This window comes from Thamnophis elegans, chromosome 3, assembly GCF_009769535.1.
Source record: "Thamnophis elegans isolate rThaEle1 chromosome 3, rThaEle1.pri, whole genome shotgun sequence".
In the NCBI taxonomy this organism is placed as follows: domain Eukaryota; kingdom Metazoa; phylum Chordata; class Lepidosauria; order Squamata; family Colubridae; genus Thamnophis; species Thamnophis elegans.
The window spans coordinates 32,343,637-32,365,764 of NC_045543.1; the positions used below are offsets into that span (position 1 = coordinate 32,343,637).

A 22,128-nucleotide genomic window follows, 5' to 3' on the forward strand; every position below is an offset into this window, starting at 1 on the left:
CTGTTTTCCTATGCTTGTTTATTGGTTGTGGTACTGTATTTGGTTGTTTTTAACTATGAACTGTCCAAAGTCATAAATAAGAGGTGGCAGATATACAACAGGAAAAAATAAAATAAAAGACACATTTTATATTGAACTGCCCTAACAATCTTCAAAGTAATAAAAGACAGCAATTTGATCATAGTGGTTACCCATCACAATTTTTGCCTCAAAATACAGCATCATATAATTTTTCAGAGAATATATTTTGATCCCTTTTGAAACACTCTAACAAGAGTTCTTTATGCCAAACAATACATTGTCTAAATGCAGAAAAAGCAGCTACAGATGTCTATCCCACAGACTTACAAGGTAAAATTAATAATATTGATATTCTTTTATATGAAAAATATTCTGGGATTTTTAAACAACTATTTTTATTACTAATACACCAATGTCATTAACTAGCATACTGTCCTGCACACAATATTCTCAGTTCTATTCTGTGCAACACAGAGATTTTTGATATTTTCTCTGATGGTTCATTATATTCCTCTTCCAAGAAACCACTTTATCCTGGCTTGGATAATTGTTTTCCTCTGTCTACAGTTTCATATAATTGTTTTTCTGGCAAATCTTAATTTAATTTCTTCTCGCTTATCTTATTTGGGGGAAAAAGTCACAATTATTCCTCAAAAGTCAGAGGTGTTTTTTTGTTTTTTTTAACTAGCCTTGTATCTAAGGATGTGAATTTACACTTCAGGCGGCTTTTTCAATTTTCCTTAACAGTTTTCAATGAATTTCTAACAGGATTTCTCTTTCAAATTACTATCAGGAAAAGTCCCTATTTTAGGACAAGAAAAAAACATGACTTGATTTAAAGCATAATCTAGGCCAGTGATGGCGAACCTTTTTTTTATGGTGTGCTAAAATTGTGCGCACGCGCTACCACCACCACCGCATGCCCACTCAATTCCCCACCCAACTCTGCATGTGCACGTGACCCGCGCATGCGCATGCACCCCCTCCCCAGGCTCCGGAGGCTTTCCTGCAGCCTGGGGAGGGCAAAAATGCCCCCCGCCCCCCTAGAGGCCCTCTGGAAGTCAGAAACGGATCATTTCCAAACTTCCGGTTAACCTTTTGGGGCGTTTTTTGCCCTCTCCAGCCTTCGGAGGCTTTACTGAAGCCGTTTCCAGCTTCTGGGGGGCCTCTGGGAGGCTGGGGGAGGCCGTTTTTGCTTCAGGAGATGGTGGTTGTGAGCCTCGGGGCTCCCGGGTGGCCCATGTGCACAGGGCGTTGAGCTGGCTCTGGTTGCAAAATGTCAGAAAATTCCCCATTTTTCAAGGTGGCATCCAAAGAGAATGAAGCGGGCGCGGGCGCTTCTTCCAAAAGCCGAGGGCCCAGCTCCTGTTCCTTCCTCGGCTGTTGGAAGAGCACTGTGCCCGTTTCATTCTCTTTGAGAGGCACCTTGCTTGCCACAGCACGAGGCGAGTGCTGCTGGGGAGAAATCACCTGGAGGGGGGAGAAGAAAACAAATTTGTGGTAGGGATGGCCTTCTCCTCCTCCTCCCCAAGATTTCTCCCTGGCAGCGCTCGCCTCGTGCAGCAGCAAGTGATGTGCATGTGTGTGTAAGGGGAGCTGGATGGAACCAATCAGCTGGGAAGCTGGAAAAAAAGCCTGGTTTCCCCACTGCTCTTGGAGGAAGGAGGCAGGGATGCTGGCTGGCACTCACTTCCCTTACTGTTCACCGCCGCCGCCCCTGCAGGATGGAGCATTACCGCCCCCCGCTGGCTGCAGCCCAGGCCCTGCCTGCCCTGCTTAGCTGGTCAGCTGGCCGGGAAAGTGGCAAGGAAGCAAGTGGCGATGAGCAGTTAGGGAAGTGAGCACCAGCCAGTATCTGCCAGGGGAAAATCAGGCGGAGAGGGAGAAAGCAAAGCTTCTGCTACTGACACCCTTCTCCCTCTCTTCCCGATTTCTCCCCGGCAGCCCTCGCTGTCCCTAGCAGAAGTTTCTTTTCTTCTCCCCCTCCCGCTGATTTCTCCGTGGCAGCGCTCGCCTCATGCCATGGCAAGCACAGTGTGTGTGTTTGTGTGTGTAAAATGGGGGCTGGATGGGACTGATCAGCTGGGGAAACCAAGGCTTCTTTGCCAGCCTCCCAGCTGATTGGTCCCATCCAGCCCCTTTCTTACACACACACAGAGACACCACTTGCTGCCGCGCGAGGTGAGCGCTGCCAGGGAGAAATCAGGGAGAGGGAGAAGGCCATCCCTAGCAGAAGTTTGTCGTCTTCTCCCCCTCCCGCTGATTTCTCCCTGACAGCTGCGCGGCAAGCAAGGTAGCTCTCAAAGAGAAATGAGAGTAGCGGCAGCTGTTGCGCTGCTGCTTCCAGCCGGATTATATTCTGCCAGGCTGGACAGCTGGGGCCACGCAAGAAGCCTGCTTGGGTGGGGAGGGAGGGAAGCCCTGACCACAGCTCTGCTCTGCTAAGAAGCAATGGCAGGGAGCCCCTCTCTGTCTTTTGGCACACATGGATGTTGTTCTTCCTGTTCCTGGTTTTTGCATGTGCATGCATGCCAGGAACCAGATTACCAAATGGCCGATGCACATGTGCACCCTGGAAAGATCATTTTCCTGGCGTGTGCATGCGCACCGGGCGGCTCCTTTTCTGCTTTCTGGCACGTCAATGCATGTGAAAATCAGCTGGCTGCTGCGCCCGAACCCGCAAGAGCAACTGGTGATGGCTCCGCAAGCCCGGAGAAATGGCTCTGTGTGCCACTTCTGGCACGCGTGCCATAGGTTCGCCATCACGGATCTAAGCTGAGTTAGGCCTCCCACTTTATGCGTACATAGACCACAAAACGCTCTATATAGGAGGCACACTAAAATGGCAATCGTATAGTATTTCACAATCTTAGCAACTTGGAGATATGAGAACTTTGAGAAGCCTGTGATGAACACAAAGAAAAAAGTCTCATATTGTGAGACTGTTAGTGTGTAGATAACAGTAATAAGAATTTCAGTTTTCCATGTATCAATTAAATACACAAACTTCAGCAAATTTCCCAACAAATTTTGTAAGCAAATTTTCAAGCTTCAATGAAGTTGCAGGAACTAGGTATGTGTAGCCTAATGAAGAGAAAAACTAGAAGTGACATGATAGCAGCGTTCCAATATCTGAGGGGCTGTCATGCAGGAGAGGGGGTTGACCTATTCTCCAAAGCACCTAAGGGGAAGACAAGGAGTAAATGGATGGAAGCTTATCAAGGAGAGATTCAACCTAGAAGTAAGGAGAAATTTACTAATTAACTAATGAAGCGGCTTGCCTTCAGAAGCTGTGAGTGCTCCATCACTGGAAGTTTTTAAGAAGAGAATGGGCAACCGTTTGTCGGGAATGGTATAGGGTCTCCTGCTTGAGCAGGGGATCGGATTAGAATGCCTCCAAGGTCCCTTCCAACTTTGTTATTCTATTAAATTCACCAAAGGCCAAATATAACGAAGTGTTTTTATAATAATCTTTAGCTATCTTATAATACATGTATTTTCAAATGATTACTCATTTCCAAACAGGAAATAGCATCTACACTAGAGGGACTGATGAAATGGGCATTCTTTTGTTAGTGTTTTTGTTTTAAATGACACATGTAATTTAAAACAAAATGGGACATATGTCATATATTCCTAGAAGGAACCAAGCAGGCATTTGACTCCCAAGACTCCTCCCCTTAAAATATATACTCATTCATCCATGGAGTGAGGAAGACACAGAGAAGTAAAATATGCATGTCAACAATCAATAAACTCTTTTCACCTTGAATGGTGAAGTACAAGTATAAAAGAGCAAACGTCATCTTGATAGCTTCATGGCTATCATGGTCCTGGAAACAGCAAAAGACCAGCCCGCGGTGCCTCTGCCAATGAAAACAGAGCTTCACATTCAACTTTTATATATGATTGCTATTCAACAGAAAATGAATTTTAAAATATAAAAGTTTGTCAAACTTTACCGGCATTTTCGACGGACATCACTTTCCATATAATGCAATGGGACTTTCAGCCACTCTATGGGGTTCATAAGATGCCGACCCAAAGGAAGCGGTGGTAACTCAGTCTTATGTAGTTCATGAATATCTTTACAGGAATGTAATTTTCCTGTGGAAAGGTACAAGGCATATAGAAGAAAGGTTTTTTCCACCTCATTAGGCAAACTTTCTGATGAACAAAACCCTGTACAATATTGAGACAAATCCAATCTCCCCACCCCACCCCCAAGTTACACTCATACCATTTGATGAATATATCAACTATAGAAACAATTTCCAATATCTTCAAATTGGTCATACTATTTTTAAGATTAACACAAAAGTGAAAGACAGAAGAATAATTCAATAATCTGGTCTAGGATCTCTAAAGTCTCAGACATTAAACCTGAAGATTATCAGAAGCAAACAGAAATATTACAAAACCTGTTTCACACTGCTTCATAATGCTGGCTTCAATGTCTCTTCCTTCTATTTCCTTTAACAAGGGGTCATGTAAAGGAGGAATTGATGCCTAGGAGAAAAAAAACAGCTACTATTCATATTTCAATACTTCATGACATCAAATTAGTCAGACCTAAACAGATAGTCCTTGACTTATGACAACTGAGCCCAAAATTTCGGTTACCAAGGCAGTTAAGTGGGTTTTGCCCTATTTTACAATCTTTACAATCTTTCTTGCCATAGTTAAGTGAATCACTACAATTGTTAAGTTAGTAACATGACTAAAGTAAATCTGGCTTCCTTATTGACTTTGCTTGTCAGAGGGTCTCAAATGGTGATCAGATGACCGTGGAACACTGCAACTATCATAAATATGAGTCAGTTGCCAAGTGTCTGAATTTTGATAACATGACCATGGAAATAATATAGTGGTCATAAGTGTAAAAGGTGGTCATAAGCTGATTTTTTCAGTGCCACTGTAACTTTGAATGGTCACTAAATAAACTGTTTGTAAGTTGAGGATTACTTGTAGTTCAGTTGCTATATGCATCAAGGAGCATTTAGAAGCCTGAACACTGAACCTTAAAATAAAAGTTCAATCATGTCACCCTGCAAGAAGATACCAAACATACTTGGTTCACAACTGGTGTTAAAGTATAGATACTGAACTTGTCCTCCTATTCTTGGGCCTAGCCAATTCCTCCAAAATTCAACTTTAGATTCTTTTTAGCTAGATCCAACTGCCAAGTAAAGATTAAGGTTGAAGGTAAAGTTGGCCCCTTCTTTTGTCTTCTGCACTGCCAAATAATAGGCTCCCTGCAAAAGATTCTGGTTTCTGGCCAATGCAGGATAAACCCTCTTGATTGCCTGCTCCATCTTCAGCTTCAGAAATTTTCTAATTTCATTCCCTAATCTATAATATAGGATTATATGCATCTTTTATGTATGACATGAGCATTAGGCTAATCATTCTATGAAGAACTTGTGCATATATTCTTACTCTAGGGAACCTTGAATATTTTATCACTCTTCACCATTGTTTAAAAAACTTACACAAAGAGAGGCAAACAAGATGAAACTGTGTTATTCTCTAATTGCTTTGTAAAACCATGTAAATTATACTCCAGCAGTTACAAACAATAAACATTTCAAATGTGTAAAATCCTGCCTTTGTCTTCATGGTTCTTTCCTCCTATGCTCTTAGAAATTACAAGTCCATTCTATTTAAGCAGCCAGAAACTGGGAACTACAAGAACTGCATATGTTCCAAACATGGGAAAGGTGAGAATCTTCACAGGAAAGGCAAGACCAGCTCTGCAATGACGTGTCCTTCTTTAAATTTTGGTAGCTAAGAGGCCGATCCCAGAACTACCCATTCACCTGTGATGTATTTTCTACCCCTTCTTTTAAAATCTCTAACCCAGTGTTTCTCAACCGTGGCAACTTGAAGATGTCCGGACTTCAACTCCTAGAATTCCCCAGCCAGCGAGTTGAAGTCCAGACATATTCAAGTTGCCAAGGTTGAGAAACACTGCTCTAACCCAAGCCTGTCCTTCACAAGTCCAGTACAGAAGGCTAAGAAAAAGAAGTCAACAAGACCTCATCAGGAAAACGGGAATGCACAGCCTCTCTCACCTTCCACAAGTCTGGAGTAGTCCTCTGGAAGAAAGGATCATAAGACGACGGACTATAACTTTCTAAAAATGCACCTCCCTGAGAGAGCAGAAAGAGGACTTGTGAACCTGTGGTCATCACATATTATTACTTCAGAGTAGAGAATTAATATTTTCTGTTTGATAGCTTAGATAACATCTAATATAAATATCTTACACAAATTATCTTATATAGTCCCAATTTTCATAACATCTTATGAAACATCTTTTCATAAATACAATAAAATGAGTTTATTTTTGTCAGCAGTCTGCATCAACAACACTGAATCAGGATATTTTTATCCATTTGATAGGAAAGGGGATTCATTCAGCCAATACAAAAACCAAGTATTTCAGTTACTACACAAACTGTATTAAATGAAGCCCCACCTTTTCAGCATTACCGAGGTTGACATTTTTAGAGAGCAATTGCCCTTTACCGATAAATTAATGGACCCTTTTAGAAGAAATTTTAGTTATTTGAGACAGAAAGGACCAAATTACACTTTCCACAAAGCATATTTTTAGAGGGCTTTATTTTAATCACTAGACCGTTCCCCTCCTAAAAAAGGAGCTTGTGTCCAATCACACATGGCCATTAAAGAATTCTATTCTATTCTTGTGTATGGGACCAAAAGGGAGGGAGGTTAACTATTTCCTCTCCATCCTGTCTGCCACACTACAGAAAATGATGGTTTCAAAGAAAAACAAAATTTAAGTGTTTATTTAGAGATATTTTCAGCAGATAAAAAAATGTGAAGGAAATGTTTAATCATTCCCTTCATATATGCCATAGTTCTGATACTAATAAGGTAAAGCTTAACTTCTTTTTCTGGGGAAAAAAAGTTACCTTGACTAAGCAAGCTTTTAAAATAAATTTAAATGTAACACGTAAGTTGGGGAATGATGGTTTAGTTTTAGAATGAGATGTAGGCCATATTTCAAATGATTTTTTATTTGTTCTAAGTTCATTTGTAAGACATATTTCAACTAAGGAGCCTTGCAAATTGCACTTCTAGGGATGGGCTAGAATTCTCCACTACAAAAATGAGGCAACCTCACAATTGTTTTTGCCTATTACACAGGATACTTACATTATAAATGACCTTGAAGCCAAATCTATTGACAGTGATGAAATTTCACATACAGCTGGATATCCCAGGTAAGATTTTTATGTTACGTCTTATATAGATTTACAAGAACTATATCCAACTAAACAAAAAATATAGCATATATTCTTGCTCCAGAGTTCACACAGCCTTACAAACATTAAGGGAAATAACAATATTATGTGGCCAGACAATACATAAAACCCATAATTATTCAATCTCCTGGTTCTTTTTTCCCCACTCCATGGTGCTTAAAATACAATTAGCAGTGAATCCTGAGTCTCTCTTAAGTCATCAGTCATTTTCAATGAACATTTAGGAAGCATCACAACCATAAACATTTGAATCTGGTCTACCGTAGAAAACTGGCTTTTATTTATGAGTCAGAGCACTGAAGAAACCCAAAGCATCTTCTGTCTTCAGGGATATTTAACACTGTCACTATTCTTCTGCCGGGCTTGATACCTCCTCTGAGACTGGATAGGCGGAAGTACAGGGAGGAAGAAAGGGTTATGGGAATGATAAGCACTGAAGTCACAACTATATTTTGGTTTGGAATCTGGAGGTTTTTGTGAGGCCGAAGGGATATCCACGGCTGAAGAAGCAGATGATTGAAGGGCAGGAGTTGAGGTAGGGGGACCTACAGTTTTTGGGAGAGATGACAAAGCATTTGGAGAATTGACCAGTTCTGTGGGAGACAGCTGTAGGAAAGGTGAAGGGAAAAAAATAGAAGGTGAATGGAGGTAAGGGGGAAATGGAGGAAGCAAATGAAAGAAATGAGATGGAACAGACGGAGGAAGTAAGACTGAGGGGAGAATTATCATTGGAGGGGGGACAGATGGGGAGATGGAAAGGAGAGAGAAGGGAAATGGAGGAAGAAAAGAAGGGAAATAGGAACTATAGGGAGGACTCTGGGACTCAAAAAGTGGATGAGATGGAGGAAGGAGCACACATAATGAGATGGAGGATCCTGGAGCAGAAGAAGCCTAGTAGAAGGAAAAATACAAGGAAAGCAGAAAACAAATATGAGCAGAAAAGCACAGAATGCTAAAATATATTAAATAATAGTAGAAAGTCAAGGACAAGTTTCATTCTTTCTTACTGCCAAAGGCAGTTAAGTAAGACTGAAATAGTAAACTTTAAAATGACAGAATGCAGTTTTATATGCAAATCCAATCACAAGTGTTAATTATGATGCACATATATAGAAATGGTACTTTCTAATCATTTATTATAAATCTTATTTTTTCATACTTGCACATTTCTTTTTGCCTTGTGAGGATTACTCATTGATATTGCCTCTGAGACTGTACGTGATGGATAGAAAAAGAAATGTATCCAAACATTTTGGGACAAGAAATACAGCAAATCAGGAGCCCCAAAAAAACAGAAGTCTAATATGTGGTCTGCATTTATATATACTGCATACATAAATGGAGATTAGCCAATTGTACACACAACACTCGCATGTATGTGATTTTTTTCAGTAACTATCATGTCTCAGGGAATGGAAGACAATTTTGCTGAATGAAGCAAAATAAATCAAGAATAGAAATAACTATGGTTACTTTTTTTAATTACCAAAAAGAAATAACTATGGTTACTGATGTTGATTGTAGTGAGGAATTTCTACTCCCCCAGGTCAGACCCTGGGAATTTTATTATGAGGCTCAAAACTGATTGATGTCAGTCTCCAATTGAAAAATCTGCAGTAAGTAAAGTAACCTTACTAGTTTTGACTTTCTGAGATTATAGAGGTAATCCCCAAATTATGACCACAATGAGCCCAACATTTATGTTGCTAAGCCAGGCAGTTAAGTGAGTTTTGCCCCATTTTACAGCCTTTCTTGCCATAAGTTATTAAGAGAATCTGGCTTCCCCATTGACTTTGCTCATTAAAAGGTTGCCAAAGGTAATCAGATAATCCTGGGACACTGCAACCACTATAAACACATTCCAAAGGTCCTAATTTTTTGATCACATAACCATGGGGATGATGCAAAGGTCACTTTTTCCCATGCCACTGTAACTTCAAACTGTCACTAAATGAATGGTTGTAATTTCAGGATTACCAGTACTATATGTTCAAAGCTGTGCAATGAGCCCATGAGGACAATTTAAATTCAACTTTCTATATCTGCTGGTTCAAGTCCTATAACTGCTCTTTTTTCCCCATTCTGCAGTTATGAGTTCCATGCACTTCACTGATGATGTAGATTAGAGTGAAGAATCCCGCTTGGTTTGCTCCGTGAGTTATTGCTCCCTTGTCTTTTCTTACATGCAGATTGTCTTCTTTCCACAGATATTGTAGATGTTGCCTTCACACTAATCTTACCACTACATTTTCACTCCTTGGCATATAAAGTCTTCGGCACAGATTCAATTATTTTTTTTAAAAAAAATTCAACCATTCATCCTGATGAACCCAAAAGGAAATTAATAATTTGGCTAAATACATTTTTTATAAATACATTAAAATATATATCAGAGGAAGTAATTGGTTTTTTCCTCTAAAACAGATCTTATAGAGGAAAAAATGTAACTTTCTCTCCCGCATTTTATTTTTCACTCATCTACAGCAAAAGCAAACATGGAAGACTCCCAGGCTCACCCTGAAGTGCAGCAAATGTCAGTGCATGCAAATAAGAAACTATTAAGGACCAGGATCTTCATAATGATAATACCAAAATAAGTGAGAGGTAAGGACAGGCTGCCAAACTTCACTGTCTGCATTGTTATATTCCTGCACACAGGCACCTTCACTCTAAGTGACAAAATAAAATGAAATCATCTTCTGCTCACAAGAAAACATGCTTTTGATTAGTTGAAATCCTACATTTGTCTATTCAACCCAGGTAATGCTGAAGGTTTTTTTACATGAAGGCATCACCAGAGCTCAGTGAATTCGCATAATATATTATATACAATGACCCTCTCTGCACAGGCTTCATTTCCTCAATTTCCAATTATCTCTGCCTCACTTTAAACATGCAGCAAGTTACTCTGTTTCAGTGTGAAATGGGACAACTTGGTGAGGGCCACTCGGAGAGGTCATCTGACCACCACCAAGTCACCTCATCCAACTCACTGCCACCATCACCAAAGGAGAGTTGCACAAGGCCACCTCGCTCTTGTCAACTGGAGGAAGAGTACATGTTGTAGATTAGCCATCACTGAAATGGGTCTAGGACAACTCAGCACAGGGAGCTCACCACTGCCAGGTTGTGTTTGCCAACTCGTCATCAAGTTGCCACAGGACAACTCCACATGGCCAACTCACCACAGGGGCAATTTGCTGCTGGTGGATGGAGGGAGAGCCAGGTTGGTGGGTGAGCAAGCGGGTGGGCAGAGCACAAAGCAATGGCCAGGGGTTTCCCATTTTCACACACAGCACCAGCTGTGCTGTTGCACTTTGGACCAAGGGATGGTGGTTGCAGTGATGGGCAGGATAGGTGGCGGGGAGGCAGTGGCAGCCCAGGGCATCCCATTTTCACACACACACTGCTGTCGCCACTGTCCCCAGCCTCTTCGGCCTGGAGGTCAGTGTGGTGGCAGCAGCAGTGTGAAAATGGGAAGCCCCCTGTTGCCACTGCTGCTCTGCTTACCTGCCAACCTGGCTCTTCCTCTGTCCACCTGCAGCAAGGTGTCCCCGCAGTGAGTTCGCCCTGTTTAGTTGTCCTATGGCAACTTGCTGGCAGTGAGTTGGCAAAGACAACTTGGCAGTGGTGAGCTGGCCATGCCGAGTTGTCCTACACCCATGTCAGTGATGGTTAATCTACGTGTGTGTCAAAAGTGACACATCATGATCTTTTGGCTTCATCAACACCCGAATACCAGAATTTTAGAGGCTTCAGAGGCTGTGATGAGAATGTGATGTGCTCTCACACAGCTTCTGTACCCTCCAGAAGTCGTACAAAAGGGATGTACAGCCCCCAGTCTCTGAAAATTGTATGAGAATGGGAGTGGCAGCAGTGGCATTAGCACTTAAGACTTTATATCGCTTCACAGTACTTTATAGCCCTTTCTAAGCAGTTTACAGAGTCAGCATATTGCCTCCAACAATCTGGATTCTCATTAGGGCTGAATGTGAGGCACAAGCTTCTGCTTCCCAGAATCAATGCCGAGTGCCACTGTTGAGTGTGGACTAGATGAGGGGGAGGGGTGTGTGGAATAGAGAATTGTTTATTTATGATTGATACACCAGAAGAGTTAAGTTAGGTAGTTTCCCAATTCTGACACCAAAGCAAGCCAAAAAGGTTTGCTACCACTGCTCTATCTTCTGAAATTTAAAAAAAGAAAATTCATTCTAATTGTGTTAAAATGTCTTGTAGTAATAACAGCTTTTCTTTTCCGATACCTTCTCATTACAATAGTTTAGATAAAGGGAGAGCTGTTTTCGCTTCCTTTCTTCTATTTCTTTGCTTGACTGGTTGTCAACTTTGTCCTGAATTTTCTGCAGCAGGGGTCTTGAAACACTTTCAAACCATTTCTTGTACAGCACTTCCTTTCTCCTTAGAGCTAAGAAATCATTGTGCTTCAAATACCTGTCTACTTCCTAATTAACAGAGAAACTATTATCAACAAAGGTAGTTTTTGAATTAAATAATGAACTTTTAAAACAAATCTGACAGTATAATTAATTCATAGAAATTGAAAAAGGCTAGTAATTAATAAACATTTTATACATTATAACATTCCTCCAATGACAACCCTTGCATATATAAAATATGTATCGCTTCAAGCCATTGCAATTTCATGTGATTGCTACTGGAAACCAATTATGTGATATTCGAATACATAGTAAACATCTTACTTGGTACAGATATATAATTTATCTGTTGGACTTTTTTAATATATATAGCAGCCAGATACAGACCTGTGTCTTCTTAACTAAAATTGTGTTATATTTATCTTGCAGGAAAGACTTGAATATTAAACTATTTAAGGGATATAAAGCATACAGGTTATCAATCAAATATCTATTATAATGGCTGTTGATATACCTGTGAGAATCTAACTTTTCTAATCTTTTTTTTTCTTTAGATAAGGTTGCCCTTTGTCATAATTGAAAAAAAAATCTAATAAATATGATATTATTCTTGGGGCTATTTGAGATAGGTAATCTGTAGCTACAGGTATTGTTGGCATATAAGCTGTTGTTCCTGGTAGTTGTATTTCAGCAGTACCTGCAGAGCTACAGATTTCCCACTCCTATGTTTAATATTTCTCAAAAATATTCATTATTTCCTGGCTACAGCTCTAAAGCCACAACTCATTTCATATTTTTCAATAGTTTGAATATGAAATCAAACTTGAAATATGTAGTATCTTTTTTACTTTGTTCAATCATGTCCAATTTTTGAAGACTGCCTGGATAGGTCCCTGCAGGTATCTTGGCAAGATGTTTCAGAAGTGATTTGACTTTGCTTCCTTCCCACGGCTGAGAAAAAGTGACTGGCCCAAGGTCACCCAGCTAGTTTTGGGCCTAAGGCAGGACTAGAACTCACAGTCTCTTGGTTTCTAGTTTGGAACTTTTAATCACTACACCAAACTAGCTGTCATGATCTCTAATACTAAAGCCTCACATGACCACTATTAGCTATGTCAAGGCAAATTTGGAAAAGCTAAGACTAATCTATCCCAAAGGGAATTATTAAAAATAATAAATAAAAACATAAAAATGTAATCTAGTGTTAAGACACCAGACAAGAAAGTAGGAGAAAGCAGATATGAAAGCCAACTACGTGACCTTGGGCCAGTCACTCTCTTACTAATTCAACTCATAGGGCTGTTGTTGTGTAGAAAACAGGTAGAGGAAAGATATCAGATATGTTCACTGCCTTGAGTTATTTGGGGGGAAAAATAAAGGCAGGATGCAAATAAATAAATAATACAGAGGACAGTGCAGATAGATGGCTTTCCTAGATGAAAGAATATATCAATTTTATGATCGATCTCAAACACGAAATTGGGCTTTTCCCCTAACCACTAGTGATGTGTTTGCCTTCATAAATTAGAGAAGCTGTTTGGAGAAGTGAGCACAGTACTGTTGCACATTGATAACAGGATAAAAATGTGGGGTCCAGAATTAGGACGAACAATGAGGTTAACTTCTTTTGGACACAAATAGGGATGTCAACCTAATGCAACTTCTATGAAATTGGTATTTCCTGGACAAAACATTCTCTTTGGTTTTCAGGCAAATTTTGTTTTCTCTAATATGAATATACCAACCAGAGAAATGCCAAGCCCCATGCCTAGCTGGGAGAGGGCAGTCCTGCATAAACCTTGAAGATCACCGACCTTTTCCTGGCTCCTCCTCCATAAGAATCAGGATGTTTGCATTGTATTGTTTTCCAATGGAAAACCCCACTTTACCGTTGCATTACATTGATCCACCTTTACCCTGACTCAGAAGTAGGAAGGAATTGAGAAGGAGATTCTGTTGGGAGAAAAATATCCTTGACTAACAGTAAAGAGCAAGGAACTGGGGCAAGGAGGGAGATGTGGATAACTCCAATAGCCATCTTTTTTTTAATCCAATTTTTATCTATCCATTTCCCCCTTTTTTTCCTTTCAAAACAAGCTCACAGGCTTCAATTAACTAAATAAAAACCTATAAGTTATAAACTCTACATCATCCTTCCCCTCTTTAAAGTCCTCCAGATGTCATGCCCTACAGCCCAGGTGTCAAACTTGCAGTGTCAGGTTGCCGTCACGTGATGTTTCCCAATGTTTTCCCCCTTCATGGAGCTGGGGTGGGCATGGCCTGCGCATGATGCATCTGGTCCATGGGCCGCCAATTTAACACCCCTGCCCCACAGCTATCAGCACTGCAAGCCATAATGACCAACTACAGGCCACTTTTCCTTGGAAAAGCTATTAGACTTATAGCTGAAAAGTAAAGGATCAGCTGTAAAAGACACTTCAGTACAGACAATTTAAGCTTGTAACAAACTTTTTTTTTAAATGACCAGGAACAAAATCTTTTACAAACTTTTTCATTTGTGTGATTTTTGTCAAGAAAGTACCGATATTGGGGCGAGGGAGAAAACTTAACACTGATGTTTTTATTCCTTATTTTTATAGAAAATTGCAATTTCATAACAAGATTTCCAAAAATAAAAAAAACAAGGTCTTCTCTTCTGACATGGTGGTCACAGATATGGACTCCTGGTCCAGGCATTTTTATGTCTTTCTCAATAGTCAGAAAGTTGCATTGCAAGCAATGTTTATTTCTTACCCTTATAAAGCAGCTTTCTCTTTCCAGCAGCAACTGAATGGGACCAATAACATCCTGGCTTTCATTAACTAAAGCCTAATAAAATATTAGTAAAATCTGTGAAAGAGAACTACTATATTAAACATACTTCTTAAAAATAATTTTATAAACAGATCAGCTTTATACGATACAATGAATTCCATGCCGCTGAGAAGACATGCAAAATAAAATTACATTAAAAGCCTTATTTGAAATTGGAATTGGTGCATCAATGATACTACTATATCATAAGGATGGCAAACTATGTTTCTTCAGATGTTGATCAATTACAAGTTCCAACACACTGACCAGGCTAATTTTTCAGAGATCCAGTGTAGTCTAGTGATTAAGATATTAGACTGGGAACATGAGTTCAAATCCACCTTCAACCAGAACAGCTCACTAGAATTATCTTTCACCCAATCAACCTCATATGGTTGTTGCTGCAGGGGGGAAAATGATATATGCTGCCTTGAACTCCTGAAGGAAAAGTGGGATTAAAATCTAACTAAAAAATAAATAGCTGGAGAAGGACATGTAGATTGGATCCCTAAGTAGATTTTGAATTTCAGTATAATAAAAGTGATGACAGAATCCATTATTATTATTATTACCTGAACTATAGCCAAGTTTAAAAAAAGATTTTATTTTGATTATTAGAAATGTCAATTTCAAAGGCTTTAAAATCCCTGAAATAACTTGGAATAAATAGAAATTCATACATTTTGCAATAAAAGTTTTAATAATCTGTTGCCTTAAACTTAGCAAATTCAGTATAATTCTCCAGACAACAATTATGCTTATACTTTATTATGCTTTATATATGTAATGATAAGAAGGTAACAATTAGAAAATCTGCCTCAATATAACTATTTTCCTTACTCTTTATTACTGTAATAATATACAATTTTCTATATTTATCACCAATGTTATTAAATTTGATAAATTAAATAATATGCATATTCAAATGCTTAAATTAAATATTTAAAACAATATTTAATATGAAAACAATATGAAAACCAGTCTACAACTCTAGATCAAACTGAGAAAAATCATCTTTACTTCTCTTCAAAAAGCCAAATGAATCAATCTTAGTTTTGATCATGAGTAGTTGATAGACAGGCAGTATTGAAGAAATTAGACAAGGTAAATAGGAGTTTGATGGCTATTGATAATCATATTCAGAGCAAATAATTAGTACTGGAATCAAATTAACCAAATTACTATGAAAGGCTATGAGTGGGAGGACCCCATTACTGAGTCTTTTATTATTATCTATGACGAAGGAGAACATCTTCAGCAGTCTGCTGGGATCCATTGCTGGAGAAAACCCATATTAGGAAAAGATGATGGAGCATTCCACTAGCATCTCTGTGAAAGACATGTCCCATCACAAACAAAGCTCCTTTCTATAGAGACATAGGCCGTGTCTACCCCCTTACCATCTGTGGATCTGCATGCTAGAATTGATCTGTTAACTATGTATGTATGTATGTATGTATGTATGTATGTATGTATGTATGTATGTATGTATTCTCTCTATACACACACGCACACACATACACACATATTCAAATCAATTATGTAATTTAAAAAGTGTTGTAAAATGCAACCACAAGTGTTGTAAAATGCAACCACAATATGAGAAGGAGACTGTGGTTGATGATGACTGTGGTTGATGATGTTACAACACTTTTGTAATAAGAGCAGATAGGAATTCAATTTCTTCTAATCACCAACAAACACATTCAATAAACTGCATGGAACTCAAAGAATGGATTGCTTGCCTTCTAAGTCCTTTTGAAATATGCACTTTGCTTTGAGGTAGCAAACATCACCAGTTATAGATTTTTTACTCTATTCAGTGCCCCCAATATATTGGTACCTGTGCAATGGACAAGTGCTTCTGTGTTAGCCAACTCTCTGAAGTTTTTGTCTTTTCAGATGGACTTCTTTCTGAAATCTTGCTCTGTGATTTACTCAGGAATGTAGTAACTCCTGGAAAAGACTTATTTGAAAAATGAAAAGAATCCAAGTGAATGAAACTTTTAGCTACCAAAAATCAAACTTACCTATACAAAGAATACCATTGTACATAAGTATGTATTTTACTTTCAATATTAGTTCAAATTATAAAACTACAATATATTGTGGGTTCCATTTAATTTCTATCATACGTCTTTTTAAAAAAATCCTTAAAATGAAAAGCAGCATATGTGGATACTCAAAGAATTTCTGCCCATAATGGAAGGAAAGCAAGCATAAAAATAAATTAAATACTCAGCATGTAATTGAATATTGAGCAAGAAGTAAAACAGAGATAGGTGGAGTCTTCTTAGTTGCTTAATATATTTATGGACAAATGTATAAGGCATGCTTGCGGTAGTGTTAAAGATTATTTTGGTTGGGGGATGTGAACATTAACATATTTTTATTATGCAGAAAATGCCATTTTATTGGTTAAGAATCAAATGCTTTGTAGTGAATGTCAAATAAACAGTAATATACACTGAAATGGATCTGAAAATTAGTATATCAAAGATCAATGAATTAACAACTACAAATTATAATAGAATGTGAAAAAATATAGCAAGTAAATGAATTTGCATACCTTAATAGAAAAAAAGAGAGAAAGGGGATGTTTAATTACAAATAGAAAACTTGGTTTGCAATAAGGAATTAATGTTTGTCAAAGAAGCTTGTACCACTTTGTTTTAAGGAAGTGAGAGTCAATATGTCAAGGAGAGATAAAAGTAAATAGAATTTAGTAGGAATAATTTGAGAAAGGATAATGAATAAATGTTGGCTGAATATAAAAGCAAAGGACAGGAAGGACTTATATGTTGACATAATTTGGTCATAGAGAGAATGAATGAGGATCAAATTGCAAAACACAAATATGAATGAATGGATTAGGAAACGGAAGACCAAAAAAATCCATGGTAGTACTGAGTTCATGAGATCTTCAAAAACAGAGAGAATTCTAATGTGGAGAAAGCAAAGGTAATTTGCAATGTATAAAAAAGGTTGAAATATAATAAATTAAGCTAGTATAAAAACTTCGGTTTTATTTTCTCTCATCTCTTGCTTTCCTTTAGGGCACTGCAGTTTGTTCTTTTACTGCACATTGCATAGCATTGATTACTTTTGAAAGAAATTTATCATAGCCAGTAGTGGGTTACTAAATGGTTTACTATTGGTTTGCTTGTGCATGTGAGCAACACTTCTGCGCTTGTGCAGAAGAAGACAAAACAAGATCAAATTGTGGGATTGCAAGGTACATATACATTGCAGATAAAGAAAAAACAGCATATTTATTAAAAATCTTAATTTTCTTCTGGATATGATCAGCTATTGTTACCCACATTTAAAAAAATCAATGAATTTAGCAGTCGATGGAGCTGATGATGAACATTTGAAGATTTCAAAATTTCACATACCTTTAAAGATAGGACTATATTTCATTTTCATTTTCATTTATTTGGGATTTATAGGCCGCCCTTTTCCCTGAGGGGACTCAGGGCGGCTTACATTCATAGGAAAAGGGGGGTGCAATACAGAGACATAAACTATATGTGAATAAAATAAACAGTAAAAACACAACTTTCATTCAACACTCAACACTCGGGTGGGGCGAATTAGAAACTTATCCCCAGGCCTGACGGGATAGCCAGGTCTTAAGGGCTGTGCGGAAGGTCTGGACGGTGGTGAGGGTGCGAATCTCGACGGGGAGGTCGTTCCACAGGGTCGGAGCTGCTACTGAAAAGGCTCTCCTCCGCGTAGTCGCCAGTCGGCATTGACTGGCGGATGGGATTCGGAGGAGGCCCAATCTGTGCGATCTAATTGGTCGGAGGGAGGTAATCGGCAGGAGGCGGTCTCTCAAGTACTCAGATCCACTACCATGCAGGGCTTTATAGGTGGTAAGTAATACCCTGAAGCGCACCTGGAGATCAACAGGTAGCCAGTGCAGCTCACGGAGGATAGGTGTTATGTGGGCGAACCGCGGTGCGCCCACTATCACTCGCGCGGCTGCATTCTGGACTAACTGCAGTCGCCGAATGCACTTCAAGGGCAGCCCCATGTAGAGCACATTGCAGTATTCCAGCCTAGAGATCACAAGGGCTCGAGTGTGATATGGCGAGCCTTATGTTACAGACTGAGACCTGACAGATAATGGCTTTTCTAAAGCCATTTAATCTGTTTGTGGCAGAGTCAGAGTCAAATTAGGGTTAGTTACCTAGAAATCTATTTGGACGTATTATCAATGGGCCTTAATCCAAGATAAAGTTAACCTTGTATCCTTAGTCATACTTTTCCTCATTAAGAACATTTAAAAATGAGAATGTATTTCCCTAAAATTGAAAAGTATGTATTAGAAACATTAGCATCATGTATTAGAACTTTTATGATTATTAACTAGATTTTTAAAAATATGTCTAAGATGAAACTCCACTTTTACTGTTGTAAATTTCTACCATTAAAATATTTATCTGATAATGCTGCACTGGAAAATATCAATATATTCACACCCAAACCTACTTGCTTGACATCTGGCATCAACTGTTCCATTTGAGCTCTTGGGCAACGAAGTCTTATCAGCCACTCCAAGTCTGCACTCTCCTGCCTTGGCACTTTTGTATAGTCCTAATGTTAGAATGTTAAAATAGGTTGTGTTTGTTGCTGTGTTCTCAGAAAATAATCTTCCGATTTAACAAATATATTGGCTCTCTATATTTTCACACAAAAGTTACCAAACTGTAGCAACTTCCAGTAACTCACTGTTAAAATGAAGCTCTAAAGCAAATAAATGGTGTGGGTTACCAGAATGTTGATATGCACAGAAAGAACTTTTCCAGTGTTATGTCATAACTAGTATTGTGGTATATTGTAAAATAATGTGGTCTATTAAAAAAAAAATTTTTGAAAAATATGTTGAAAGCTAATACAACAGCTATTAACACCAAGCTTAGAAATCAGAAAAAGGTAACTACACAAATGACATTTATTCAACAGGAAAAGGCATTTTTCTATAAAATAAGTATTTTTGAAGTGTATTTGAACGTGGCCATCTTTTTTCATAAGTGGGACAGATGATACATGGTGCTGTTTTTTAAAAGCAGATATTATTGAAAGAGACAATTTTTTTTTATTACTGCAAATGAGTGTTTAAAAATGGTTGGTTATACATTAGAGACAGTTACATGAGATAGATTGTAAGAACCTTATCAATTACCATAACTATAAGCTTATAATGGCAATTGGGACCAGAATTGGCAATCACTAAATGACATGGTTATGAACTATGATGTTGCATAACCATGGTGACAATGCAATTGCCAGAACTATGAGACCCATAGTAAATATCATCCAGTCACCACAATCATAACTTTGAATAGATGCTGAACAAATTGTAATAACCCAATAACTACCTATATTGTAATGTGTCAAAAATCCATTGAGATAGCCTGCAATATTTGATTTATGTGAATTAACCAATGTTTCACTTCATTGTACTGGTAAAGTTTTTCCCTCCCCAAGATAGTTACTTTCAGATCTGAAATAAATGTTTAATCCATATACCTGGTAAGATGTAGTAGGCGTCAATTCTGTTTTCTCTGTGAAGTCATCTTTTTTATCTAGAGTGCTTGAGGTTTCAGTTTTTGTGGACCGTGATGATATGTTCTGTTAAATTAGGGAAAGGCATTAATTCTAAACTTATATGGAGATATATCCCATTAGCATCAATTTGACTAAAACAATACAACCCAACATCAAATTAGATCAAGATTAGCTATACTGATTCTAAATTCTAATTTTCTATTTTCTTAATTAAAGGACCCTTATAAACCATATTTTAAGAATTTTTCCAGTTAAGATAACTTATCTGACTGCCTTTTTTCTATCTTTCTTTATCATTACTATATAATACTATATAATTATTAGCATTAAAGACAGTAAAACATTACTGTATAAGATTTTCATAGTAGAGTTTTATATGTTGGAAGAACTAAAAAATGTATTCCAAACATAGACAATAGATATAATATTGGCAGCTTTCTAATTCCTCTTTCTTAATTACATATTCTTATTTTACAAATGAACAGATGGGCAATGCATATTGAATGTTTTCATAGTTGTGAGGAAATCAATACAGGCACTACGAAGTTTAAAAAAATACTCATACTCATCTTCTGCCTGTAATGCTTTTTATATTTGTGCAAGGATTCTATGTGGAGAATGATAGATAATCCTTGACTTACATCCATTCCTTTAGCGACCACTGGAAATTACAATGGCACTAAAACAAATTATTTATGACAAGTCCTCATACTTATTGTCACAGCTTCCCTGCAGTTATGTCATCACGATCCAGGAGCTTGACAACTGGCTCACATGTACAACAGTTGCAGCATCCTAGGGTCACATGATCTCCATCTGCAACCTTTCCAGCTAGTTTATGACAAGGAAAGTCAATGGGAAATATAGTAGGATAAGTCACAAATTATGGTCACATGTCTTGCTTATGGTAAAAATCATAAAATTGGGTGCAATCATATGATGTCACTTAACAATTCTCTGCTTAATTATGAATTTGCCAATTCCAATTGTAGTCATAAGTTGAGGACTATCTGTATTTAAAAATGAAGACTGCATAAATCATTTATATACTTGATTTACTTTTTCATATTAAATGTAAATAAAATTTTTGAACAAATACGTTATTTACAAATAATTTCTTTTCACAATGGAATGTGAATATAAACTTTTTTATTAAATAAGATTGGTATGCACTTGAATATGTGTATTGTTTATCTCCAGAAGAACCTACAAGAGTCAATAAAATTTTATTTGACTTCTATTTTTGAAAAAATAATAGCAAAATGCAATAATAAATGGACAGCTATAAAAGTTCAAAATGTTTTATTAGGTATTTTCTGACATTGCTTTATGTCTATGGAGATTCTCAATCATCCATGTCATGGGTGTTCAGAACTGAAGCAGCTTCTTGAATAAGAAGCAAACCATTTTTAAGGGAAAAGCAAGAAAGTCAGATGTTTCGCATAAACAATATTGATTCTTCTTCAGTAAAATGTATCCTTCTGTCTGCTGAATAATTTTATATAAAATCTCCCTTTTTATCAATATACTCTAATATTCATCTTTTCTAGTATTACAGTTAGGTGTTCATACACTGTGTCCTAAATGGGATAGTTTGAGCTTGGTCATTTGTGACTCAAGTAAGAATTTGGGGTTGATTTATTTGATGATCCATTCATTTGTTTTCTTGGCTGTCAACAGTAATCCCAGGGTTCCTGTCCAACATCAAAGTTCAAAAGCATACTCTTTCTATTCTAATTTTGCTTCCATGAAGTGCCAAAGGGAATACCATGGCATGCATGATGATTTTTATATGTATAGATCCATCATGGCATTTGAACATCTTCCTGACTGCTGTATCAAATGTCAATATGTGGCATATTGCTTGATTGCTTGTATTTTTATTGTTGATGATAGATCCTAAAAAGCAAAAGTTATTTACCAGTTCAATATTTCCATTGCCAGTTCTAAGGTTGGTTATTCAACCTATTGTTATACGTTTGGTATTCTTTATATTTAATTTGGTTTTTTTCATAATGGGTTAGGGT

At 37.8% G+C, this 22,128-nt stretch overlaps 1 protein-coding gene across 1 annotated transcript in view; it reads right to left on the reverse strand.

Annotated features, from left to right (window-relative positions):
• Positions 1–22,128, reverse strand: part of LOC116505278 (protein FAM228B-like) — a 28,574-nt gene that overhangs the window by 2,076 nt on the left and 4,370 nt on the right. The window contains exons 3-10 of the mRNA XM_032212438.1: positions 20,063–20,164; positions 19,022–19,126; positions 16,368–16,490; positions 14,465–14,539; positions 11,579–11,776; positions 6,096–6,173; positions 4,443–4,530; positions 3,984–4,128 (exon numbers count right to left, since the gene is read on the reverse strand). Of these exons, the coding sequence (XP_032068329.1) occupies positions 3,984–4,128; positions 4,443–4,530; positions 6,096–6,173; positions 11,579–11,776; positions 14,465–14,539; positions 16,368–16,490; positions 19,022–19,126; positions 20,063–20,164 (914 nt within the window). The remainder of the gene's footprint in view (positions 1–3,983; positions 4,129–4,442; positions 4,531–6,095; positions 6,174–11,578; positions 11,777–14,464; positions 14,540–16,367; positions 16,491–19,021; positions 19,127–20,062; positions 20,165–22,128) is intronic.